Source organism: Dipodomys merriami, unplaced genomic scaffold (genome assembly GCF_024711535.1).
Source record: "Dipodomys merriami isolate MVZ:Mamm:240054 unplaced genomic scaffold, mDipMer1.0.p SCAF_22, whole genome shotgun sequence".
In the NCBI taxonomy this organism is placed as follows: Eukaryota; Metazoa; Chordata; class Mammalia; order Rodentia; family Heteromyidae; genus Dipodomys; species Dipodomys merriami.
The window spans coordinates 14,278,147-14,304,293 of record NW_027203604.1 but is presented as its reverse complement, the minus strand read 5'-3'; the positions used below and the strand labels follow the sequence as shown (position 1 = coordinate 14,304,293).

At 54.0% G+C, this 26,147-nt stretch overlaps 2 protein-coding genes across 8 annotated transcripts in view; both read right to left on the bottom strand.

Annotated features, from left to right (window-relative positions):
* Nucleotides 1-678: 678 nt before the first annotated feature.
* Get4 (guided entry of tail-anchored proteins factor 4) lies at nucleotides 679-11,944 on the bottom strand. Of its 2 annotated transcripts, none has more exons than XM_070033387.1 (9): nucleotides 11,626-11,944; nucleotides 6,667-6,745; nucleotides 6,209-6,290; nucleotides 5,581-5,730; nucleotides 4,041-4,179; nucleotides 2,903-3,043; nucleotides 2,740-2,815; nucleotides 2,558-2,630; nucleotides 679-1,709 (listed from the first exon to the last, which is right to left on the bottom strand). In XM_070033387.1, the coding sequence occupies exons 1-9, from the start codon at nucleotides 11,778-11,780 to the stop codon at nucleotides 1,621-1,623; spliced, it is 984 nt and encodes a 327-aa protein (XP_069889488.1). In that variant the 5' UTR covers nucleotides 11,781-11,944; the 3' UTR covers nucleotides 679-1,620. The 2 variants fall into 2 exon arrangements, with proteins under 2 accessions (XP_069889488.1, XP_069889489.1); XM_070033388.1 differs by lacking the exon at nucleotides 11,626-11,944 and adding an exon at nucleotides 10,694-11,447.
* Nucleotides 11,945-13,323: 1,379 nt separating this feature from the next.
* The window catches only part of Sun1 (Sad1 and UNC84 domain containing 1), a 52,532-nt gene continuing 39,708 nt past the window's right edge, over nucleotides 13,324-26,147 (bottom strand). For all 6 annotated transcript variants that reach the window (XM_070033379.1, XM_070033380.1, XM_070033384.1 and 3 more), the window contains 8 exons: nucleotides 25,322-25,365; nucleotides 24,428-24,539; nucleotides 22,469-22,723; nucleotides 22,118-22,202; nucleotides 19,882-19,997; nucleotides 17,406-17,573; nucleotides 14,736-14,828; nucleotides 13,324-14,527 (listed from right to left, as the gene is read on the bottom strand). In XM_070033379.1, coding sequence (XP_069889480.1) covers nucleotides 14,414-14,527; nucleotides 14,736-14,828; nucleotides 17,406-17,573; nucleotides 19,882-19,997; nucleotides 22,118-22,202; nucleotides 22,469-22,723; nucleotides 24,428-24,539; nucleotides 25,322-25,365 — 987 coding nt within the window. In that variant the 3' untranslated portion in view covers nucleotides 13,324-14,413. The remainder of the gene's footprint in view (nucleotides 14,528-14,735; nucleotides 14,829-17,405; nucleotides 17,574-19,881; nucleotides 19,998-22,117; nucleotides 22,203-22,468; nucleotides 22,724-24,427; nucleotides 24,540-25,321; nucleotides 25,366-26,147) is intronic.

Here is a 26,147-nt window from a genome sequence, read left to right as displayed (position 1 = left end):
GTTCAAGCACCATAAGTGATCAAAAAAAAAAAAAATCCATGGAATAATTCCACAATTGGGAAGGATTTACACAAGGCAGAAAACTAAGGCGTTGGTGATACATGGCAGCCCTGGGCAGGGTGATGGTGCTGGCTGCCCCCTGGTGGCCACACCTGGCACTGCACAAAAGGGACGAGGGTACCACAAGCACAGGCTGGGAATGAATGCGTGGCAGGTGCTGTGGGGAGGACGGGCACAGGCGTTACAGGCAGCCTGTGCGCGCATGTGGCTCAGTCACCTGCCTTTTCTGTTCACCTAGTGCTAATCTTCAGAAAACACCACATACTAACAAAACGTGCCCAAATATACTCCAACACATCAAAGTGTGCTGTCTGAGCAGGTATTCATTCCCACAGCCTGGGCCCAGGACCCTGGGTGGGTCTCTTCCTGCAGCTGCCACCCAGTGGCTGAGCCCCGGGTACCCAGACACATTCGTGTCTAATAAGCCCAACAAGGGGATCCTGACCCCCCAACATCAGCCACTGGGTCCACCCAGGAAAACATGCAGGACTCGCCTCCTCTGGAGGTGCACAAGCCCCCAAGGCTCCATAGGATGGAGCAGGGCCAAGTGGCAGACCCCTCCCCCCAGGTGCCCCCCCCCCCCAGCCTGAGACTGATTGAGAAAGGAGCCGTGCAGAGCCCGGTACAAAGGATTTATTCAGTCACCATCTGACAGCCTTCGTGAGTTGCGTTTACAGTAAAGCACGCCCGCCCGCTGGACTCACCCACAACTCTCATTTTAATTGTGAAAAAATAAAGTGTTTCCCTTTATAGTTCTAGTACCATGGGATATTATCAGTGACAGAGGGCAGATCTGCTCATTCCTGGTTATTTGGTAAAATCCTAAAATAGTAGGCCAAAGAAATCACCCAATAAAAATAAATACTGCATCATGAAGGACGGCGTCTCAGTACCTTGAGAAGTGGGCTGCAGGGGCGAGGCTGGGCGGGGCGTCGCCAGGGCGGCCGGTAGGGCCTGTGTGCATCGCAGCGTCGCATCACAGGACTGGCGGGCATCCGGCTGCTGCCACCACCCTGGGGAGCCCAAGGCCACAGGGCCCTCGTGCTCAGCGGAGATGGGAAAGAACCATGATTGTGAACAGACCATGGGTGACAAGATACACAAAAACCCACTGTGTGCGGAGCCAGGGGCCCCGGCTGCCTCTGCCAGTGGCCATGGCTCCTCTGGTGCACTAAGCCGCACTGGACACCAGTGAGTGGATGTCGGGCAAATGGGGTCCACCTTATCCAGTCCCTGGTGCCAGGCTGCCGTGTCACCCCGCAGCCCTCCCCAAGGAACCAGAGACAGGACGGCAGCGGGGTGTCGCAGCAAGCTCTGCGCTTTATTGTGGGTGATCTGAAAGGACGCGAGTGGCCCGCAGGAGCCCGGCCCTCACTCTCGGTCCTGGCCACATGGCGGCAGGCAGGCCACACAGCCCTCAGCCACCATACATAAATAGGGACAGGCTCCACACGGTGGCGCCCGCGCAATGCGGGCGGACAAAGGGCCTGCGTCTGGGCCTAGCACAGAAAACTGTCCCGGCGGTGCCGGCCGTGGGCGTCTCAACGCAGGCCCGGCAGCTCAGTCCAGCTCGATGGGGCTGCTGTCATCCTGGCTCTCCTCCCCTTCCTCCTGCTCCGAGGAGCCCATGAGGCTGCTGAGTAGGTTGCCTGTATGGACAGAGGTCATGTAGGATAGAGGTTAGCATGCAGCAGCTGGCAAGGGACCCCTACTCCCTGCCCCAGGGCCATGCCATGTCCTGGCTCTCCATCACAAGGCTGCAGCTGGACCTGGCCAGGCTGTGGCACGGCTGGGAAGAGCGGACACAAGAGGGGAGAGGTGCAGCCACACAGGACTCCATGGAAGGGGCAGATGTCACATGACTACCCACATGGACCTCAGATGCCACCTAGCAGGTGCACCATGACTCCTGATGTGACCGAGCTCAGAACCACCCCAGACGCACTATCTAGCACACATGTGTGCGTGTGTGTCACCAGGACTGCTACAATGTACAGGCAAACTCTATGCCTAAAAGTCACGTGCAGCGGGCACAGCCAATGGCAGCCTATGGGAGCCCCACATGAGCAGGGCACAGCGTATGGCACAAGTGGGAGCCACTCTAACTCGGAAGCAGCCAGGCATGCCTGTCAGGGTCAAGGGGCTGCCTGCCCCTCCAGGAGACCCAGCAGTGGGGTGCTCTGCATGCAATGCATGAGAGCCACTATTCAAAATGAAATCGGGGGTCTGGTGGGGGTGGGGGGAGAGGGAAGGAGGGAGAAAGAAAGAACATTTAAACCAAGTCAGGCTGGAAGAGTGGCTCAAATGGAAAAGGGCCTAGGAAGCACAAAGACCCAAGGTGCAAGCTCAGCACTGTCCCGTCCCCAAAACCTGCAGGCTTCTGAGCCGCTTCTACACGGAGGCTGAGCGGCCTTGCCCCGAGTGGGGAACGCCTGGGCTCCCTACAGAGAGGAGGAAGAGGTGGGCAGGGGAGGGCGCAGGGTGCACACGAGCTCACCGAGCAAGCCTCCGTAGGAGGACGTCTGCTTGGGCGGCACCCCGAAGAAGAGCTGTCCTATCCTGTCGAGGTACTGCAGGAGACAGAGCCTGGGTCAGAGGCTGCTCCCTACCCCGCTCCCCCCCACCCCCCGCCCCACATCGCGTGGGCCAGGCCCAGGTCATGCCACAGCAGGGCCTTACCTCATTGTACATTGGGTCCCTACGGAGGGAGGGCTGGTACTGCTCGCACAGCACCGTGAACACGGTTAGCTTGCCGCTGCAATGATAGGCGGCCACGGTCTCAGAGGGGACACAGTTCACCAACCCACCTCCCAACCCATGGGCGGACCGATGCAGGACTCACCCATCCACAGCCAGCAGCAGAAACCAGATGAAGTTGAGCAGGGGCTGGACGAAGGGCGGCCCGTCCTCGATGGATGGGTGCTTCTGTGTGTACGTAGTGAAGACCACCAACGCGCTGCTTTTGTTTTTCAAACAGAGAAACCTGTGGGTGAGAAGTCCCCATGGGTGGAGGTGTGAGGGAGATGGGCTTCTGGAGTACCCCGTGGCCAGGATAGCCCTGGGCCTCTGTGGGCCTGGGGTCACAGGGGACCACAGGGACCCTGGGGACAGCTGGCAACATTGCAGCCCTCTGTGACTCATGGGTGGACAGTGACCCTCGGGAAGGAGGTGCTGGCCACATGGAAGAAGCTGTGGGCCTCTTTTTTCTCCACCTGTGTCTGCACATGTGCCTGAAGCCCCCGGTGCCTTGCTGGACATTGTGCTGGACACTGGGTAGCCCTGGCTTTTGCTGGGAGTTGCTGCCCAGCCCAGAAAGAAGAGTGCACACATGACCCAGCCAGGCTGCAGAGCCTCGGGGGTTAAACAACTTCTCATCTTTAAAGTCAGGGGTTATGGGGCTGAGAAGGTGGCTTAGTGGTAGAGTGCTTGCCTAGCATGCATGAAGCCCTGGGTTCCATTCCTCAGTACCACATAAACACAAAAAGCCAGTGGTCCAAGTGATAAGAGCACTAGCCTTGAGCAAAAGAAGCTCAGGGACAGTGCCCAGGCTCTGAGTTCAAGCCCCAGGATTGGCAAAAAATATAAATAAAATCAGAAGTTAGAGCTGGGTGCCACAGGCTCATTGCCTGTAATCCTACTCAGGGGACTGAGACTGAAGCCAGCCCAGGCAGCAAAATCTGTGAAAGTTTTATCTCCATTAACCACCGGAATAATCAGAAGAGAAGGTGCAGCTCAAGTAGAAGAGCACTAGCCTTGAGTGGAAAAGCTAAGGGACAGTGCCCAGACCCTGAGCCCAAGCTCTAATACTGGCATACAAAATAAAACCTAGAGGCTAGCAACAAATCCCACTGTAAATTCACAGTGGGGGTGCACTGGGGGTCCTGGTGGACACCCCTAAAAGGTGGCCCATGAGCCTGAGCTCCTGCCTGCGGCGTGGCAAGGTGTGGGCACCAGGAGCCCATGGCCTCCCGAGTACCTACTGTAGCACTGCCTGCGCCACGAACATGTCCACCTCACTGCGGAAGCCGCGGGCCGTGGAGTACTCCACCAGCATGTTGGCACAGCCCTCGCCGTCCGTAGAGTGCAGGAAGTGGAATCGAGACTCGCAGTAGTTCTGCTCTGCAGAGGCAAAGGGGGGGGACTGCAGACAGCCTCTAGGAGCACCCCACTTCCAGCCCCCTGCCTGTCCCAACTGGGCCCCAGGGCTGAGCTATCAACTGCTCTGGCCAGGCCTGCCACCAAATCCTTGCACTCAATGGCCAAATGCCTGACAGCTGCGCAGACAAGTTCACCCAGACACAAAGGTGCCCTGCCTCTATGGTGCTTGTACACGCCAGATACTCACATGCATGCAAACGTGTGTGTGCAGACCGCATAATGTTCATAAGTGCTTGCAGTGTAGGAACCCCACCCCACCTGAACAAACCCTCAACTGCTCTCCAGACAGTGCCCTGCATCTCAGGATAGCAGCAGAGACCAGCCTGAGCCCTCCTCCCATCACTGCGCAGTGATGGAGCTGAATTGGTGAGGGGCCTGCACAGCCTCATGGCTCAGGGAAGCCAGGAGGATGCTGGGTAGCCAGAGGGGCCAAGCAGCCTGTGCACTGTCAGCCTTCTGGTGAGGGCCGTGAGCATCTACACAGCAGCCATGTCCTGGGGCTCAGCCTCTCCCATTCCCATGCTCCCCAGGAGCCTGTGGCAGGTGGCACCCTGCTCCCAGCAGGAGAGGGGATGGGGGCCTCTAGGGGAGACAGCTCTGTGGACAGACCCTGCTCAGGGAGAAGGGGGCTGCAGAGGGGGCAGCGACAGCAGGCAGAGCACAGGGAGGAAACAGGGCGCATTGTGTCCCCCTCTCGGAATGCCCTTTGAATCACTGAGAGCTGGCTGATCCCACCCACAGGGAGGCTTGGGGTGAAATCAGAGTGCAAGACCTTGTCCCACAGCGCAGGTGCTACCCATGGCCGTCACTGTCACCGACAGCTGGCTGAGGGAAGGCTGAGGGGACCAGGTAGACTGCCTGTCAGAGCACAGAGTCTATTGCCTAAGCCTTGCCACCATGCAGGCCCATGCCCATTCCTACCCACACCTTCCGATTCCTGGGGCTCACAGTGTGCCCCATGACCCTTGACCCTGCACACCTCCTAGCATGGTCTCTCTTTAGGAAGCTCCCCCCCCCCAGGTATAGCTGCGCATGCGCACAGCAATGCCCACTGGGAGGAAAGTCAGCATCCTACCCCCACCAGGCCCAACCCAAACTCCTCAAGCACAGGAGGCAGAGCCCCAAACCCCAGGGCAGCGGATTGCTCCAGTCACGGTGGACTCAGATGTAAATTCAGATTCAGTGGGAGCCCAGGGTAGTCACAACCCAACCATGCAGGCTCCACTAGTTCACAACCACTTAACGAGGAGAGAGAAACACGAGGGGCGGGGATGGGGCCACAGCGCTGGCAGAGGCCAGGCAGCCAGCAAGGCCAGGTGCCTATGTCACCTGCAACCCCACGCCCCACGCCCCCAGGCTTACCTTTCCATAGGGTCAGGGCCAGCAGCTGATGGAGCCGAGGGTGGCCCAGTTTCCCGGAACCCCCACTGGACCACTTCAGGGCTCTGGACACAAAGGCTGCTCGCTCTGGAGAATTGGGGTCCATCAAACTGAACACCCTCGCCAGACTTTCTGGAAATACCACAGACACAGCTCATCCAGGGAAGGCTCCCCGTGGCACCCACACCACGAACACGAGCCACTCAACCACATGTAACCGCTAAAGAAAAGCATGAAGCCACTTGGGTGTATCTGTGTCCCAGGGGCTCGGGGCTGTTCAGAGTCACCCTCTGGTTGGTCTCTCCACTGCCGATCCAGCGCTGTGTGCCAGAGTGTCCAGGAAACACTGACACCTTTCTGCCCTCGCAGCCAGCCCTGGCATGGGAGTTTGGATGGGCAGCCAGGTGCCAGGCAGCAGGTCACCAGAGCCTCATCCAGCAGGTGGCTGGGCAGGGCTCTGCTCTGGGCACTCACCCTGTGGGCCGGGATGCCCAACAGGTGTCACCTCCGGTGCCAGTCCCACTGCACCCAGAGTCTAGCCACCCACTCTCCTAGCTCTGGAGCCCTGGCAGAGGCCCCACGTGCGGCACACACAGTGAGGACTCCTCACCCAGCAACTCGTCAGCTACATCCACTTCTGCCTTCTCCAGGGACTCCAACACCAGCATGGATAAGTCTGCTGCACTGTTTTGCTACAAAATGTGCAAATGAACTTGATTAGAAATGAAGTGGCAGGAGCAGAACAGAGAACACTGGCAGTGGCCCCGCAGTCAGCAGCCTAGGAGCGCCATGAAGAACGTCATCTCTGCACTGCACAGAGTAGCACAGGGCCACTGACCACTCCGGACTTGGAGCAAATAACACCAACATCACATGCAGTATCCAGTCCCACAGCCAGTGCCGTAGGCCTGGCCGCCAAGGGCCCATGATGACACCTTGAGAACCAAGTCTCCACAGCCGATGCACAGGGACCCTCTGGCCCCTGCACTTCCACCCACCTCTCTTCAACCATTCCCATTTCCTTTCCTGCCTGGAACCGTATGGGAGCAGGTGGGAGCAGAGCCTTACCTGGCCGTGACTGAAGAAAAGCAGTGCTCCTGAGTACATGAGCTCCCGGGCCTCCGCATGCTTGCTCTGAGACATGTATCTGCAAAGAGGGGTTCGTGAGGCCAGGCCAGCATGCCATGCCCTGGACTGCAGAGGGTGCTTGAGGGCAGGCTTTGTGCTGACCCTCAAGAACCGAGGCTAAGCTACCCCTAACAAACAGGAGTCATGGGGCCATCCATCCGAGAAGGGCCAGTCTACATGAAGTGGATGAGGGATGTAAGCTCCAGGGTGGGGACCCGGGACAAGGACAGCAATGAATGTGGCAGCGCAGCACAAGGCTGCCCCTACAAGGCGTCCTCCAGAGCTGCATCCTCATTGCCTGGCCTCATGCAGACAGAAGACATGGTCGCCAGTGAGCTCTGTCGCCCAGCACAGCACCCTCAGACAGGCTATGGGTAAAGAAAACCAACCGTGGGGCTGGGAATGTGGCTTAGTGGTAGGGTGCTTGCCTTGCATACATGAAACCCTGGGTTCAAATCCTCAATACCACATAAACACAAAAAGCCAGAGGTGGCACTGTGGCTCAAGAGTGCTAGCCTTGAAAAAGCAGCTCTGGGACAGTGCCCAGGCTCTGAGTTCAAGCCCCAGGACTGGCAAAAAAGAAAATCAACCATGGAAAACCATCCATGTGGATGACTTGGTGAGACAGGGAAGACACGCCGGCTCAGGCCTCCAGGCCCTGAAGCACCCACAGCACACTGGCCCTGAGTGCCTGCCGCACAGCTGGGCAGTGGCAACAGCCTATCTCCAAGGAAGACACAGACAGCTGCAGGCTGTAGCGCCTCAGCACCACTTTTCTTCTTGGGACTTGGAACTCAGGGCCTAGGGTACTGTCACCTTTTTAACTCAAGTCTAACACTCTACCACTTGAGCCACAGCTCCACTCTCCCTCCCCCACTTTTTTTTGGCCAGTCTTGGGGCTTGAATTCAGGGCCTGGGCACTGTCTCTGAGCTTCTTTGTCGGTCATGGGGCTAGAACTCAGGGCCTGGGTGCTGTCCCTAGCTCTTCAGCTCTAAGCTAGCACTCTACCACTTGAGCCACAGCACCACTTCCAGCACTCTACCACTAAGCCACATTCCCAGCCATCCACTTCCAGCTTTTTGGTGGTTAATTGGAGAGATAATCTAACAGATTTTTCTGACCAGGTTGGCTTTGAATTGCAATCCTCAGGTCTCAGCCTCCTAGGTGGTTAGTATTACAGGCGTGAGCCACTAATGCCCAACTCTGTACTATTTTCTCTTTCTCTCTCATGGTTAACTGGAGATGAGAGTCTCGTGGACTTTACTGCCCAGGCTGGCTTTGCACTGCAATCCTGACCTCAGCCTCCTGAGTAGTCAGGATTACAGGCATGTACTACCAGCACCTGGCTCCCTGTACTCCTCTCGAGGGTGGTCTGCACTGGGGGCCACACAGGCTGATGCACTGGCAGCTGCTCTGCACTCGGGCCTGACCCTGCTGGGTATTCTGGAATGACACATAGCAAGAGAGAAGCTCCCGAAGTCCATGGGAGGAGAACAGCTCCTTCCTTCGGAGAAGCACAATGGGGATGGGCACAGGCCTGGGGACCCCATTCCTTGGCTGGGCAGCTTGGCTCAATGCTAGGAACTTGAGGAATGGAGGGACTGCTCTGACTAAGCCCACGGCAGAAGAGACCCGCGGTCACATGGGCCAAGGACGGCAGGTCCTTCCCACACAGTGAGGCGCGTGGCAAGGGCTTTTAGCCTCGCTCTCATTCAGCACACAATCTCACTGCTGGCCTTGACCACTCAAAGCTGGCCCACTAGGCCCCAACACTCTCAGTCCACGGGTGACACCAAGGCCCACCTCTAGTGTCTGAGGATGCAAACGCTCCACAGCCGTGGAGGCTGCCACCACCCAGGCATAGGGCCACAGCATGTAGAGGACACAAACTGGATGCTGTCTAAGAAGGTTACAAACCTTAATAAAACAAGGTCCTATGCCAGAAGCCGCCATCCATACAAGGGTCAGGAAGAGCTGTGTGGGACGCCCACCTTATGCGCTGCAGGTGCTCTGGACCACATTGAGCTGCTAAAGCCACCCTGCAAATGTTACAGCCAGTATGGCGGCCAGGGCCACTCTGGCAAAGCTGTCCTAAGAGCCATGGAGTATCTGACTTCTCTAGGAACCCACTGTCCCCAGGCCTACAAAACTGACTCCCGTCTTTGAGCAGACAGATGTCCGACCATGGCTGAGACAGAAACCAGAGAATTCCAAGGTGACCAGGTATACCAGGATCACAGCCAACATCTGTAGCACACACCCTTGAATGCCCCATTCTAAAACATCATGGTGAGCCATTCATGGTGGAATAACACACAGCACTAAAAATGACCCACACAGGCAGTACCTCAGAGCAATTAGTCAACAGAGACAGAGAAAAGTATGTGCTGTGGCCACACCCTTCCACAATCCAGGAGCACAGAGGAGCCTGACTAGGTTGCTCCCTGGGCAGAGGAGCAACTTTCCTCTGGGGAATTTGGGTCTGAGTCCACAGAACAGAATATCTACATCAATACTTATGTGTAAGTGTGCTAACCAGCATGTTTTGATAGATTCTGAAAAGTGAGTTCTGCCTGAACTGCCTGGAAGGACAGACCGTTCTCCGTGACCACTGGGGCCTTGGGGTAACAGGGGGAGGTGACTCCTGAGGCTCTGGAACTTGCCCAGGGGACCCCTGGTGATAACCACAGCCTGCTTGCCCAGGACACAGCAAGGGTGTGGATCTCTCAGTTGGCACCTTGGGAATGCTCAGCTCACCCTGAACAACACTTCAGACTGACAGACTTACTGAAACACAAAATTGACAAGCAAGCACCCAGTCATGGGAGGGCTGGAACAAGGACTCACACTTGCCCAGTGATTTTTTTTTTTTTTTTTTGGTTGGTTGTAGGGCTTGAACTCTGGGCTTGGGCGCTGTCCCTGCTAGCACTCTACCAATTGAGCCACAGCGCCACTTCTGGTTTTCTGGTGGTTAATTGGAGATAAGAGTCTCACGGACTATCCTTCCTGGGCTGACTTTGAACTGTGCTCCTCAAATCTCAGCCTCCTGAGTAGCTAGGATTACAGGTGTGAGCCACCAGCGCCCAGCCATTTGCCCAGTGATTTTACTGGGCAAATCTTTACTGCCTCTGGTGCCATTGGGGGGGGGGGGGGCGGGGCAGACTGACACTGGCCAGTGACAGGGGTGCTGCTATGGTTACATGGTCCCTGATACCCTCAGTTCATTTTTTCCAGTTAGATTTTCAGGGCTATCACAATCCAGGCCACCTATCCAGTGACAGCTACACTCACATTAAAGACCAACCATGGCAGCTAGGTACATGCAATCCTAGTTATTCAGGATGTGGAGATAGGAAGGATTGTGGTTTGAGGCTAGCTCGGACAAAGTGATAGCGAGGACTCCAAATCAACAAACAAACTGGGCATAGTGGCACACACCTGAAACCCCAGCTCAACTGAAACTGCAGCTCAACACCAGCTCTCTACCCGAAAAGAAAAAAAAAAAAATCACTAAAGCAAAAAGGGATGGATGTGTGCTTGGTGTAGAGCACCTGCCCAGCAAATGAAAACCTCTGGATTCAAATCCAAGTACTGCCTCCCCCGCCCCCACCTCCTGGACTGAGGACCGGCTTCTGCTAGAGAGGACACCGAACAGTTTGTAACAAAACGGTTAGCCCCTCTCTTCTTACACTAGTCAACTAGATTTCCAAACAAGAAAGTGATTCAGAATACAATGACAAAACCAGACATGACCGAGCTGGTTTGTATTTATAGTGTAGGGATTAGAACCCAGAAATTCTGGAACCACATTGCCCTACAGGTCATTTGAGATCCAACAGAAGCTAATTTTGCCTAAGCCTACATCAGCACCTCTAACCCCAGGGCTCCAGAGCAGGTCTGAAGAGACAAACAGGAGGTCTTTGAACACAACGATGCTGGGCCTCACCTATGTAGGCTGGCACCTACCAAGTCCTTGAGAACAGGTCAGAGTTTTGTAACTGAGCGCAGCAGCTGTCCCAAACAGCAATGTCCTGATTGGGACCTGGTGACTGCGATAGGCAGCAGGTAAGTTTCCATTGTGCATGGAACACCGGGTGATGGTGGTGAGCAATGCTACCAGCCCATGCAGTGCACAAATGGCTTCCTCTAAAGACCCTGCCTTGCGCACACAGTCTACTAAGATGGAAGGAGCCTCCGTGGTGCAGAGGCCAGTTCCACGGCCCAGACAGACCTAAGTGGCCCAGGTCTTGCACTGAGGAAATCAAGGTTAACCCAGTCCAGGCCCGGATGCCCCTGGCCCCCGTGCGCAGGCGCAGCCAACAGGCGGTGGGCGACGCAGACAGGTCGACGGCCTCTACTCGCGCTGCCTTCAGCGGCAGTCACCGGCCACAGAATCAGCGTGACCCAGAGACACAGCTCTAAGACCAGGACCCGAAGTAAAAGGAGGCCAGGGGAGAAAGCCGTGAAAGGAGTGCTAAAGTGGATGGTGAGGGGAAAAAAAAGGCCAGGCGGGAAGAAGCTGGTAGGAAAAGGAGGTGGCCAGGGGGAGGAGAGGCCAGCAGAAGAGGAGGTCTGGAAGGGTGAGGCTGGGGATCGGGGAGTCCAGGCAGGAAGAGGAGGGCTGGGGAGGAGGAGGCCGAGGAAGGAGGCCTGGGGGAAGCAGGCAAGGGAAGGGGAGGCCGAGGCTGAGGACAAGAGAGCCGGCTCCGGAAAGGGAAGGAAAGGAAAGGAAAGGGGACCGGGGCCTGGGCCCAGGCCGCGCAGGCCGCGCAGGCCGAGCAGTCCGAAGCCCGCCGCCCGCCGCCCCCGCTCGGGCCTCGCCGACAGACAGCGGCGCGGGCCAATGGGGGCGCGGGGCGCCGCGGCGCGGGCCAATGGGCAGGGCGCCCCGCGCCCACCTGAAGAAGAGGGTCCGGTACATCTGGTGCGCCTCGTAGTAGTCGCCCTTCTCCACGCTGGCGCGCAGCTTGCCCTCCACGCGCTGGACGCCGCCGCGATTGCGGGCGCCGTTGCGGGCGCCCTCCTGCTCCGCCATCGCCGCCGACGCCGCCATTGGCCGGCGCTCCGCGCAGAGACTGACGCTGTCGCAGGCGCGGTCGGCAGCGCCTCCCGGCTTCCGTCCCCGCGGCCGCCCGACGCCCTCTACGGTGGCCCGGAGAGCCCGCGCACGGGCGAGGGGCGGGCACGCCGCGGGCGACACGTGACCAGGGGCGGAGCCTCCGCGGAGCCCGCGGGCGGCCGCGTGCGCGGGGCGGGGCCACTAGCCCTGGGCCGGGCTGCGGGCGGCCCCGTGAGCGCGCGATGGAACCTCGTGCCGAGGGAGCCCGCGGGAGGTCACGGGAGCGCGGGCGGGGCTACGTCAGCGGAGAGGGCACGTCTGGGGGCGGGGCCCTGCTCACCCCACAATGAGGGCGCACGTGACCGCGGGGCGCGCGGAGAGCCCGGGCAGCGCCCCGCCCCGCAGCTCTTAGGCACGTGGACGCCGACGCGGCCCCTCCGCCCTGGGAGCACCCCCCCCCCCCCCCGCTCCGGAAGCCCCGGCCAGCTTCCGGGAGGGACGGGGCCCAGCCGGGAGCGGTTAGCCTGAGTGACAGCGGGGATCCGGCGGCTCGGCGGCGGGAGCGGGAGTGACCGTCCAGACGACGGGTCAGGAAGGCGACCGAAGGGACAGGTGGTGCGAGCAGGGTGGTGTGGGTGCGAGCAGGGGACACGAGTCGCGGTGGAGCCTGGTGGAGTCTGAGACTCGGGGTTCAGTCAGAACGCTGGGCCGGACTGCCTCAGGCACCGGAACCCGGGCGAGACGGGTTACACAGAAAGGGATTAGCAGGTGAGTGATGTCACCGTTTGTCCTGTCACCTCCTTGTGGTGACGCGGCAGTGAGCCGAAGGGTCTGCCTGACGTGGACAGGAGCCCTGGAGCCCAGTGCTGTGATGCTCGCCCCAGTAACCAAGGTGAGCGCTAGGGACAAGTGGGCCAGGAGTGCACACAGACTGGGCACCTACTCGGAGCTGTGTGCAATTTAAGTTAGGAATTGCTTCTGGCGTTTTACTTACAATTCTTTTCAGAGCTGGAATGACACTGGTTGGACTGAGGCAGAAAGCAGGGGGGGCCTTGGAGAAGGGCTGTCTCCTGCATTTAAAACACCAGCTTGTGAAACCATGGGAACACTTGTAAATTGAAGATGGCTGTCGATATGGACAAGGAGTTAAACCAGAGTCACTCAATTCTTGAGAATATCTCCAATAGACATTTCATTAACTGGGAAGGCATGCTTCATAGAAACCAGAGATTCATGAGCAGCCAGGGGTGGCCTCTGCATGAGGACCAGGCCTCTTTTGGGCCAGCCTCTGAGGACAACCCCCCCCCTACACGCACACACCCCGTATTCCTAATGTCTCTTCAAGCTGGGTGCTGGGGATGGAACCTAGTGCATACCCAGCAAGGTCCCACCTACCAAGGCTCACCCTAGCCAGGAGCACCTGGTCAGCTACCCTCTTGGAATGGCAATGCCAGTGCCCCTGGGGCAGAGCCTGGATGGCAGAGGATGCAAACCCAAGTCCCTCCCCACCCCATGGGCAGAGAGATAAAAGACTAAATGAGAAAAGAAATACACTTTATTGTTCCTTTGAAATACCACATGCACTTTTAAAAATTAAAACTCTTTTATTTAAACATCTCAATAGCATCAATTTGGTGGCAGTAGAAGCACTACCAAAGACAAATATTCTGAAAAGCATTTACAAAAATACATTGCACAAAGTCCTATCTTGCATCTTTAAAAATAAATATTCAAAATATCTTCACCCCAACCGCAAAATTGCGTTTTATCTAGGAAATTCTGCCATATATGCAACCTGCAGCATGTGAAGGTCTGTGAAGGCTGGCATCCCATAGCCTGAGCCCCCCACAAGCCCAACCCACCCCCCACAACTGGCAGGCACAGCGACCTTGCTGGATGAACCAATGAAGCAGTTCTTAAGGTGAAACTAAGTGCCTTGTAGGTATCTCAATTATATAAAGTCTGCTCATAAAATTGCCCAAACATTAAATATTAATTATAACCACACTGAGTCTCAGGAGTGGTCATGAGGTGACCCAGTGAGCAGGGCTAGTAGAAGGTAGCCCCAGAGTGCTGGGTGCCTTGGTGTCCCCTCAGCCAAACCTACCAGAGGGTGACCTGTCTTGTGTTTCAACTGTGCATGAGTGGGGAGGGGGAGCCTGATGGGCACTGTCCCCTTTAGGGTCACATTCCAACTTTCACCAAGACATGCTGGGGACCCTGTGGTGTTCCTCAGCCCCTTCCTACCTAGGATCCCAGCCTGCTATGAAGAGGGAAAGCCCTGAAGGAGGGGCTCCGACCTTAAGATTTGGTGACAGTTTTCCCTGAAAAAAATGTGGTTTAGCAGACAGACATCTGCATCCTGAAGTGCTTGGAGCCAAGCAGAGCCAGGGCTCTGCCAGCTCTGCCCAGCGCTGCTCCCTGGGGTTGAGAGACAGCAGCTCCATGCTTAGAAACAAATCCCCAAAACAGTGAATGTGAGTGAGAGCCATACATTCAAGAGTCTGCAGAGACCTGCACTGGGGCCCTGCGGACACCTGCTGCCACCTGGGCGTTTATTGATGGGGGAGCCATGTTCCTGTTCTCCGAGGCAGACTGCTATATACACACATGTACAGAGCGAGTCTCTACTTGGCAGGCTCTCCATGGACTCGGAACCGGTACAGGCAGGTATACTCGGGGTGGCCCCAGTTGGACAGAATCCGGAGCTCTACAATCTGGAACATTCTGTCCAGCCTCTCCTGAAATAGAGGGGAGCCTGCTCACTTCTACTTACCAGCCCCATGTCCTTCTGGTCCCTGGGTGTGGTACCTGACAGCCTAGTTACTTCATAGGCGATGAGGATGAGGAGAACTCCGGGAACCCTAGGTAATCCTGGTAGCCTGTCTCCCACCAGTGTGGCCCGCCACGGCTAGCCCTTGCCCCTCCTGTTGGTCCTTGTCCACTTACCGGCGTGTGGAACATCTGCAGTGACTCGCCATCCTGGTCATAGGTGAATTGGCCCAGCAGCTGCCCCTCTTCTTCATACTCACTCTCCAAGCCCTGAGACAACACCAGCCGGTAGAGAGCAACATGTTACTGCCTGACTCAGGGATGGACCTGCTGCCCAGCACTGTCCAGGCCGCCCTAGAGGGCAGGCACTGCTCCCATGGAAACTGTGCCAGGGCCATGTGTAGGGTGAGAGCAGAGAGGACGGCTGGCCAGGCTGGGCTCCAGTGTGAGAAGGCAAGGAGGTAGGCACTGCTGAGCGTTGCCCAGCAACGCAACTGAACCTAACACTACTATGTATGGTCTCTTTACTATGACTGAAAGATAAGGGGCTATTTGAATGTCTATCTCACAACAGGAAAAGTCTTGCCATGCATAAAAGATGCTGCAGGAAAAACTTGGAGCAGTGAGCATAAGATGAGGATAACTGATGGGATGACTGACACATGCACATTTCAGAAGGAGCAGTTGGCTGACAGAAACAGAGCAGTTCATGGCACAAGGATGCTGGGCTCAGGGGCTCTTGGCCATCTGTGTGAACAGTGGACATGGCCTGCACTGGGCTGTGAAGAACAAGAGTGTACAGCTGGTCAGCATGGCGCCCAGTCAGCAGCACTTTCCACACTCAGCAACTTAACAGCCATGCAGAGTGTGTATGACAGATCTTTTATTTTTGCTGATATTGAGGCTTGAACTGAGTCTCAAGATCTCTTCCACTTGAGCCATACCTCCAGTTCCAGTTTTTTCAAGTTCACTAGAGGTAAGAGTCTCTCAGATTTATCTGCTCAGACTGGCTACACTGTTCTCAGATTTCATCCTCCTAAGAAGCTAGGATTACAGGTATGAGTCAGAGACACCAGCTTAAACTTTTGTTTTATAAGGCAGGCCACAGTTTTAAGAACAGGATTACCTACCAATGTGCAGTGGCTCGTCCCTGTAATCTTAGCTTCTTAGAAGGCTGAAACTGGAGGATTGCCAGCCTAAAAAAAAAGCTCATGAGACTCTACTTCACCCAATAAATGCTGGGCACAGTGGTGCCTGCCTAGCATTTTAGCTATATAAGAAGCATAAATAGGGTCACAGTCCGAGTTAGCCCAGGCAAAAAGTGAGACAAGCAAAGAGGACTGGAGGTGTGCCTAAAGTGGAAGAGCACTTGCCTGGCAAGCACTAGACCCTGGAATTCTAATCCCAGCATAAAAACAAAGACAAACCACCAAACCAAAACAACATTATTTCAACTATACTGAAAAAACAATAGGATCTGGTATACTGTAGCTGCCCAGGCTGGGCTCAAACTAACATCCTTCCACCTCAGCCTCCCAAGTAGCTATGACTACAGTTTTTTTTTGGGGGGGGTCCGGTCGTGGGGCCTGAACTCAGGGGCCTGGGTGTTGTCCCTCAGCTCTTCAGCTCAAGGCTAACGCTCTACCACTTGAGCCACAGTGCCACTTCCGGCTTTTTTCTTTTTTCTTATGTGGTGCTAAGGAATCGAACCCAGGGCCTCCTGCATGCAAGGCAAGCGCTCTACCACTGAGCCACCTTCCCAGCCCCACTACATTTTTTTTTCAAGGGGAAAAAAAAAAAAGACTTAAAAAAAAGAAGTAATGGTGGCTTTCCATAAGTACTGGGATTATGGGTGACCTATTTCCAATTTTTTACTTTTATAAATTTTAAAAGACAAACAGGAGGCTGAGGCAAGACAACCAAGTTCAAAACTGACTTGGGAGCATGATGACACTGACCAAGATGCATCGCATGGGCTGGGAAGGTGGCTCAGTGGTAGAGCGCTTGCCTTGCATGCCTGAGGCCGTGGGTTCGAGTCCTCAGCACCACATAAGAAAAAAGCCGGAAGTGGCGCTGTGGCTCAAGTGGTAGAGTGCTAGCCTTGAGCTGAAGAGCTGAGGGACAGCACCCAGGCCCAGAGTTCAGGCCCCACAACCGGACCAAAAAAAAAAAAAAAAGACAAAACAAGATGCATCACATTTATAACCCGACTTCTGGAATTGAAACCCCTTGGTACAACTACTCAATAATAATAAATAGGGTGCTACATAGCAAGACTCTGTTTCACTGGGGATTATGGTTCAATGGTAGAGCTTTGCCTAGCATGCACAAAGTCCTGAGTTCCTCCACCAGCACCCCCTAAAAAATGAATGAAGAATATATCGCTTGCCAGATGTGTTGGTTCACACCTGTAATCCTAGCTACTTGGGAGGAGAGCTGTGACTGGTGCCCATCATTGCAAGCTATAGAGGAAGTACAATGGATAGGTAAAGTGGTACACCTGTCATCCCAGTGACCCAGGGAAGCACAAACAGAAGGATCATAAAGGTACAAAACAAGACCCAAAAAGAGGCTGGCTCAAAATAGAGCACATGTTTAGCAAGTTTGAGGCTCTGATGACTTAAACTCAGTCCCACCAAGAAAAAAGGATGTAATTCCCAGGTATTCTGTCGTTAAATAAAGTACCTGCCTCACTGCACAGGAACTGGGCGACAATCACCATGTGCCTGTAGGTGGCTTTGTGGGAAAGTTGGATGTCTCCTAACCACCACGTGGCCAGGGCTAAGGAAAACAAGAATGCTGGGAAGCTCCCAGGGTGGAGGAGGATTGAGTTAGGGGTGCACTCACATAGACTGCGAAGTCCTTGGGGGCACTGGAGATACTGCCAGTGGGTGACAGTGTCTTGGGTATGTGCTCCATAGTGAACGTAGTTGGGTGAATCAGCATAGAGAGCCGTACCACCAGGAACCCCTGGGAACCTTTGAATGCCCAGCAGTTCCCTGGATAAATGTCAGGCTAGGAAAAGGAAAAACAGAACCCCTCAGAACTGAGACATGCCCGCAGACACAGAATCAACAGAGACATAAAGACCAAAGCCTAGCTGGGTGCCAGTGGCTCACGCCTGTAATCCTAGCTACTGTGGAGGCTGAGATCTGAGGATCTTGGTTTAAAGCCAGTCCAGGCAGGAAAGTTTGTGAGACTCTTATCTCCAGTTAACCACCAGAAAACCAGAAGTGGCACTGTGGCTCAAGTGGTAAAAGCATTTACCTTGAGCTGAATTGCTGAGGGACAGCAGCCAGACCCAGAGTTCAAGCCCCACGACAGACCAAAAAAAAAAAAAGACCAAATAAAGACTTTTTTTTTGGTTGGTCATGGGGCTTGAATTCTGGGTCTGGGCACTGTCCCTCAGCTCTTCAACTCAAGGTGAGCACTTGAGCCACAGCGCCATTTCTGGTTTTCTGGTGGTTAACTGGAGATAAGAGTCTCACAAACTTTCCTGCCGGGCTGGCTTTGAATAGTGATCCTCAGATCTCAGCCTCTTGGGAAGCTAGGATTACAGGTGTGAGCACCAGCACCCGACTGAAATAAAGATATTTTGAATGGTTCATGAAGCCAGGCATGGTGGTACACACATGTAATCCTAGCACACTTGGCAGGCTGAGGCCAGCCTGGGCTACAATGAGACTCTCAAAGCATTAAAACAAACAAACCAAACATGTCATGCAGGCTGGGAAAGATGATTATTGTGTGCAGGTCCAAGTCTGTGTTAAAGATGAGGAAGCATACTTCAGACACAGGAGAGAGACCCCATGTGCATGATAAGGCAGATGGGAAGTAAATGCTGATACGGGGAGATTATCGTTTGGTGTCCACCACTTGGACTGCTAGCTGAGGGGACTTGTCTTATCTGCTAATGAGCCAGCTGGCAGATGGGAGCTCGAGGTAGCATCAGAATGGGGCCAGTCACCAGGACCTGTGCCTGTGTCATGCGGACTCCACCGAGCTACAGAGGATAAAGGTTCAGGGGATGTGAGAACAGGCAGATCTCAGGGTAGCTGCTGGAGGAGTGGAGGGGGCAGGGACTCACTGCCCTCCTTCAGGTAGTACTCCCCCTGCCCACCATTTCCTTCCCACACATACACAGGATCAAGTCTATTCTCCTTATATGTGAACATGAGGTAAGAGCTGAACATCTGGAGTTGGAAGTGTGGCTAAGTTGTAGAGCACCAGCCAATGGGCAAAAGTGTCAAGACACTGAGTTTGAGTGCTGGTCTCAGATTAAAAAAAAAAAAAGTCTGAAAATTCAACTGTCCTATTTATTTTTTTTCTTTTTTGTCAGTCGTGGGGCTTGAACTCTGGGTTTGGGTGCTCTTCAGCTCAAGGCCAGTGCTATACTGCTTGAGCCACAGAGCCACTTCGGGTTTTCTAGTTGTTTATTGGAGATAAGAGTCTCATGGACTTTCCTGCCTGGGCTAAACTGTCCTATTTCTAAGGCCTGAGGGAACAAACTCCAAAATTAGAACCATACCATATTAAGTCATAATGAAGTTTAATTAACAGAGAAAAGCCCATTTGGTATTTACTATTTATTTGGTATTTGAAACCCAGACTTGATAAAGACACCTCTAAGAAAATTTCCTTTAATTCTGACTCAAGCGCAGGCTAGACACTGAGACAAGCAGCTGTCAAAGTAATTACCACTGCCTGCTACACACATCTGGAGAGGGCATTTTTTTTTTCCCAAAATTACAAATTCTCGGTACAAAGTTCTTTCCTGACAATATATAATGAATCACTTTTTCCTAAGTTATACTGTGGAATCTTCCATGTAATACTTTTTGAGCATGGGTGATCCTGGGTAACCAAACTGAATAATAATTAATGGTCCACTTCCTGGGCTCCCTCAGACAGCTATCCTGTGGTATTTACACGAAAGGAATTACTGGAAGGTTCAAGACAGCATTTTAGCTCTGAGGCACAATGCATGTACCCAGTGATTTCAGTTCTTCCTTTTAACTTGTAAAACCAATAGTGTAGAATGAAGCAACAGAAGTGGAAGCATCAATGTGTTTGAGGGCAGGTCCTGTGAGGCAGCCCATGCCAGAGACCTTCATGCAGGGGTCCAATGGGGTACTTACTGCACACCCAGTGCCAGAGGCCACCCGCAAGTGCCAGGTGGTGGAGGCTCTGTTTCCCATTGTGGGACTGTCTCCCAAGTCTGCTCAGGGCTCCTACACCACCTGGTACAAAAGGGCTGGGCATAGTGGCTCATACCTGCACCTCACCCCTGAGGGACAGGGTGGGTGGGGTGAACGTCACCCACCTGGATCACCACACGGGGCGACTGGGAGAAGTACCACAGTGGGATTCCAAACAGGCTCAGCAGTGCTGTCTTGGTCTCATAGGTCTCCGAACAACGGGTGCTCAGGATGCTGCCACCTGGGGTACAGGGACATAGTCTCAGCACCTATGCTACATGGAACAGGACACAGCCTGTCCATGTATGGAACTGCGCCAGTGTTCACTGTCACCCAGCCACACACCTAATGACAGTGTTCTAAAAACCACCACCCAGCAGTGGGAGCCTGGTGTGTGGGGTATGGTGTGGTCCTGGTGTGTGTGGTATGGTGTAGTGGGGCTATGGGTGGCAGCCAGTCACTGTGTCTGCCTACAAGTACAAGGCCCTAGGTTCAAATCCCACTAACACCTAAAAAAAACAACAACCCTACCAATAGTGTCAACTGCTAGAGAAAGCAGCTCCAAATGAGTGTTTGCTCCTTTGAATGAGGATGAAAGAGTACCAAAGTGCTGGTGCTAGCTGGCAGGGCCCACCCCAAATGATGAATCACTATGACAACTCCTACCACAAGCAAAGTGCCAGAGCGGGAACAAGTTGGCAGTGATGGCGCCCACACTGTGTCACACTAGCTATTTCCAAACTATAGCTGAAGATGGTAACCTTTTTTTTTGTTTGTTTGTTTTTGTCAGTCATGGGGCTTGAACTCTGGGCCTGGGCGTTGTCCTTCAGCTCAAGGCGAGCACTCTATCACTTGAGCCACAGTTCCACTTCCTGGTTTTCTGGTGGTTAATTGGAGATAAGAGTCTCATGGCTATTCCTGCTGGACTGGCTTTGAACTGTGATCCTCAGATCTCAGCCTCCCGAGTAGCTAGGATTATAGGCCCGAGCCACTGGCACCTGGCTAAAGATGGTGACCTTTACAGAAATAAGTCCTGTCTGCCCTCTGCAAGAACAATGAATAACAAGAACTAGAAACTCCTCAGAGCCTACATTTTAAGCAGCAATGGCCTCTGCATGTGCTATGTATAATGATCCCTTCCACATCTCTGAGAAGGGGTGGGAGGAGCTTCCTTTTTTTTTTTGGGGGGGGGGGGTCAGTCGTGGGGCTTGAACTCTGGGCCTGGGCGCTGTCCCTCAGCTCTTCAGCTCAAGGCGAGTGCTCTACCACTTGAGCTACAGCGCCACTTCCGGTTTTCTGGTGGTTTTTATTGGAGATAGGAGTCTCACGGTCTCTCCTACCCGGGCTGGCTTTGAACCTCGATCCTCATCTCAGCCTCCTGAGTAGCTAGGATTACGGGCGTGAGCCACCAGCGCCCGGCTAGGAGCTTCCTTCTTAACAAGAACATAAAGTGGTCTTGATGTAGATGACTGACACTCGGATTTGTGAACCACTGAACCCCCCTCATGCTCAGGAGCATCTCTGGCTTGTGAGGCCCTAAAAGTATTTGGGAACAGGTGTGGGCCAGCCTCACTGGGTCATTGGGGTTCTGGGTGAGTAACATAGAAATCTGACATATTCTTGGCAACAAATCACCACCACTGTCCTAAGCCATTGGGCTCAAATGTCACTCAATGCCCCTAAGCTGAAAACAACTTCCTAAGTTAATGCATTTCAAAATATGTAACTAAAAAACCACTTTAGATAAATCATATGCTGACTCTCACCAGCATTTACAGCACCATGGTCGATTCCAGCCTGGGCAGGTAGTGACTCACGCCAACCATCTTTTGAGATAAGAATAAACTGGGCCCCAATGGGGCCAGACCTCCTAGCTGGTGCACCAAGTCAAAATAGACTGTACCCTTGTCCTCCATCTCTGACGCTCCTCCCTGGCCTCTGAAAACCTTAATTTTCTGTGCCACCTCTGGTGGCAAGACCTTCCCTGAGTTGTCCTTACTGTGCTGGCATTCCCAGGTCTCTACAGAGTGCTCACAGGCCTGGCCTGGGGGTGGGGGCGGGGGTGGGGTGCAGCACCACCAGTGAGGTGATGGACTATGCTCTGGCAAGCCCTACAGCCAGCTTGCAGGCACAGTGTCCGGCCCAATTGCAGTGTTCAGAACCCTGGAGCATACTCTGCAAACACAGGCCTAGCGCAGCCAGGCCACTCCAGGCCTCTGTCCAACAGACAGCTGGTCAGAAGAAAGCACGCAGAACAACTCTGCCCTCAGTCTGGTAAACATTCCTGAAGGTTTCTCAGGACTTTTCAAGTTCCCCACTCCTACCAACAGGTGATCACCCCCTTCAGTGGTTCTTACTCACCACCAGATTCCAGAGCGAAGTCCACCATCCCAGTCTTATCTTGGGAGTAGAGCTTGAGAGCATTGTTCACAATGACACGGGCTTGCTGGAGAGGGGACCAGAGGCCCAGCCACCAGGTGGAAGAGAGATCTCGGGTTAGTGCCATAAGCCAAGGTCAGGAACCTCGTACACTGAGGGGACATCTGTGGGCCACTCTCAACACTGCACCCTCTACCTTGCACCAGTAGTAGTTACAGAGCCAGGAAGGGTTGGACCCTGTGCCTCAAACATGTCATACCAGGCCTGTGTGCTGGAAACATGCTTGGGCAGTGAGTGTGGTGGACATGGAAGCTGGCCTGCATCTTCACTTACCGCTTCTGTGATGCCAGAAATCCCTGCCTCGCTCACAGCAGACACAATGGCTTCGGACGTTGGGACCTGTCCTGTCACTGAGATATGGTGGCTGACGTTCTTCAGCACCTGCAACTCCAGGTCTTGTAGCAACACCTGCAACTCATCCTTGCTCACAAACTGAGAAGAAAACTTCTGTAGCAGCCACTGGAGGGAGCCGCCATGTTGGCCCTCAGAAAACATGAGCTGGATGGTTTCTCTGACCCGGGCATCGACCTGGGGGATGTCAGTGGATGGGAGGTGAGTGACTGTCCCCTGGACCACTTCAGCAAAGTATCTCACATTTACAAACCGATCATGCCAGTAATACAACTTCATGTTACACTCAAGAGAGTAAGTGTTCCCTCTGAGCCACTGCTGCTGCTTGGTGCTCCCCGCCACACATTCCCAAAAGCCAAGCACGGAGGTAAGTTGGCAGAGCCCCTGTTCTTCAACATACCTAATCTGATAAAAAGTCAGCTCAGTGCTGGTGGCTCACTCCTGTAATACTAGCTACTCAGGAGGCTGAGATCTGAGGGATCTCGGTTTGAAGCCAACCCAGGCAGAAAAGACCAAAGACTCCATCTCCAAAATAACCATCAAAAAGACAGGCTGTAAGTGGCAGAGTACATATGCCTGGCAAAGAAGCCCAGCAAGACCATAAGGCCAAGTTCAAACCTGTACTAGCACAAAATGAACAAGCTTACGATGAAATATCATGGATGCTGACCAGATCTGTATGCACAATGGTTCCAAGTGTGTGTACTTGTAACCACTTCCTATGGGCTTCAGGTGTGCAGTGCATCAATGGCCCCAAGAAAGCTGCCACCCTGGCCATCATTCATAGAAAGCTTCATTCCTATCCCATGTGGATGGGGGCGGGGGGCAACGTTATTTAGCAGCTGGAGGTTCTTGGCTGCCTGAGGCTGAGAGCAAGCTGCCTAGCCCAGCTGACTCAGCTTTGGGAAGAAGAGTCCCAAACACCAACACACTGCTCCCTCTATCTAACCCCCACCCCCCCCGTCACCCTTTGTGTCAGTTTGAGGTTGTATGGGCGGAAGCATGGGAAGATGTGCACCAAGGGTTGCATACTGACTAAGTGGGGAAAATTCAAGGAGCATCCAACTGGTCATTCTGAAACTTCAAGTATGTGGTTGGGTATGTAACTGAAGGATCAAGGATCTAGTACTTGTGCTTGAGGGGAGGTTAAGGGTGTATTTGAGGTACTCTACTGGCAGTGTCTGCCTGGCATGTGAGAGGCCCTGAGTTCAATCCTCAACTTCATGAAACAAAAAGCCTTTTAAATTCAGGTTAGAAAAGTTTTGAGGCCAGGTGCTAGTGGCTCATACCTGGAACATTAGCTATTCAGGAGGCTGAGTATTGAGAACCACAGTTCAAAGCTAGCCCATATCAGACTTATCTCTATTAACTACCAAAAACCTGGAAATGAAGCTATGGCTCAAGTAGTGTTAGCCTTGAATACAGCTCAGTGCCCAGGCCCTGAGTTCAAGCTCAAGGGCTGGTACAAAAACAAAGTTCTGGGCAGGCAGTGGTGGCTCACACCTGTAATCCTAGCTACTCAGGAGGCTGAGATCTGAGTATCCGGTTCAAAGCCAGCCCAGGCAGGAAAGTCCATGAGACTCTTATCTCCAGTTAACCACCAAAAAATGAAGTGCACTGTGGCTCAAGTGGTAGAGTGCTCGCCTTGAGCTGAAGAGCTGAGAGACAACGCCCAGGCCCAGAGTTCAAGCCCCATGACTGACAAAAATAAAACAAAACAAAAAGTTAGGGACAGTGCCCAGGCCCTAAGTTCAAGCCCTACAATTGACCCCACCCTCCAAAAAAAGTTTTGAAGAAAACTGAAACTGAACACCTTGACAGACCCAGATCAGACACGGTGTCAGGCAGCCTGTCACCCCAGGGTGGCCCTCAGGCCCATACCTGCTCACAGCTGGCCTTCAGACTCTGCCAGTCCGACAACTGTGATCTCAGCATGCCCAGCTCCCGTTCCAGATGCTGCACACGAGACAGTAAGGGCTGCTCCTCTGCCTCACTGGAGACCAGCACCAGGAAGGGAAAGTGGGTCAGCATCCAGGGTGCTCAATGGACCCCCAGAAATCAGCATGTCTAATTCCTTTACGTTATACTCAAGGCCTCAGAAATGAGACACATTAATTAACCACTGTGAGCTGAGTCTAAATGACTACAGGAATGACCGACACAGCTGTACTGGACACATGGAAGTTTGCTTGCCCATTCTACTTTATGGGACTCCCAACAAAGCCTCTCTCACAACAGTCCCCTCCACACCCACACTGGCTCATTGAATCCGCTAACAGAGAGCATGGTTGTGGGAAGTGTGAGCCCACATCACCCCTGGCAGATACACAGGGGTGCCAGGTCCCTTTCCTCATGGCCCTGTGGCCAACCACAGGGTTTACGGGAAGCTAAGGGGCAAAGGCTGGCATGAGCCCCGGGTGGAGCAGGGCTGTAGAGGAGGCAGGCACAGGGAGAGTGGACCTAGCAAGTAGGTAAGCTGACATCGAGGTATGAGCCATGAGGCCCAGTCACAGCCAAGTGCCCAGGGAGGGGCTCAACATGGCTACCAGTGGAAAGGCTGGTAAGCAGAAGAGTCCTAACCACCTGAGGGCCACTGGGCCCTCACACCTGTCATGAGCAGGTCCCCAAGGACACGGTGCCTGTGGAGGGGATGCTGCCTGGCCTTGCCTGGCCCTAGGGGCCCCAAGCCAGTGACTTGGGTGACTGAAGTGCAGTGGGGCAACCAGCACCTTGTCAGAAACAGACACAACAGAGTGCAACTCAAAGTCATCTTACCCAACTGCCCTCAGCCTGGTCTCTTCCAGTTCCTTCTGGAGGGCCTAGGGAGGGAGAAGTGGTTGACACATCACATCTGACTACCTTACACTGTATGAACTTCAAGTCCAGATCTGCCTAGGGGCAGATTTACTTCAGCTTTGGGCAGGGAACAAAAAACAAGGCGAGAAGCCCCCCAGTAAGCAGCTGAGGGGCAACCTGTCTGCCCTGAGGAGTCAGGAAGAGCACTGAACTTAGCCCCTGAGCTCCCACACAGAACTAGGTGCCCAGGTGAGGTGCCTTTGGGGTCCCAGTGTCTGAAATGGTCCAAGAAGAACAGGGTCAATGACTGAAGACCTCAGTGGCCCCACTCTGCTGGCCCCCAGGCAAATCATGTTTAATTCAGCTCTGTGACACATGAGCACCTGCTAGGCCTGTTTCCATGCTAAGCCCTGACCCTATGTAAATACTCTAGCTTTGCCAGTCTCCAAGTGATCCAAATTATGTTTAGTCTTTCATTCCCCTTGAAAACTACATGATCTAGCGGACGATGTGTGATGCTGAGAGTGTCCAGAGGTGGGCTCTGGAACGGGACTGGCTGGATTTGAATTCAGAGCTCCCAGGAGCCAACAGAATATCTCCTCACCCCACGGCCCTGCTCTGTGCTCACACTGATGCTACAGTCCAGCCCACTGGTCCAAGCACCCAATGAATAGTATGTACACCTCTGGGAAAGGGAGCATCAGAAACCACTTGTCCAGTTTTAAGAAACATACCAGCAGATGCAACTCTGAAAGAAGGCCTGCTCATGGCTAAGAAACTTTCCAAATTATCCACAGTAGTTCAT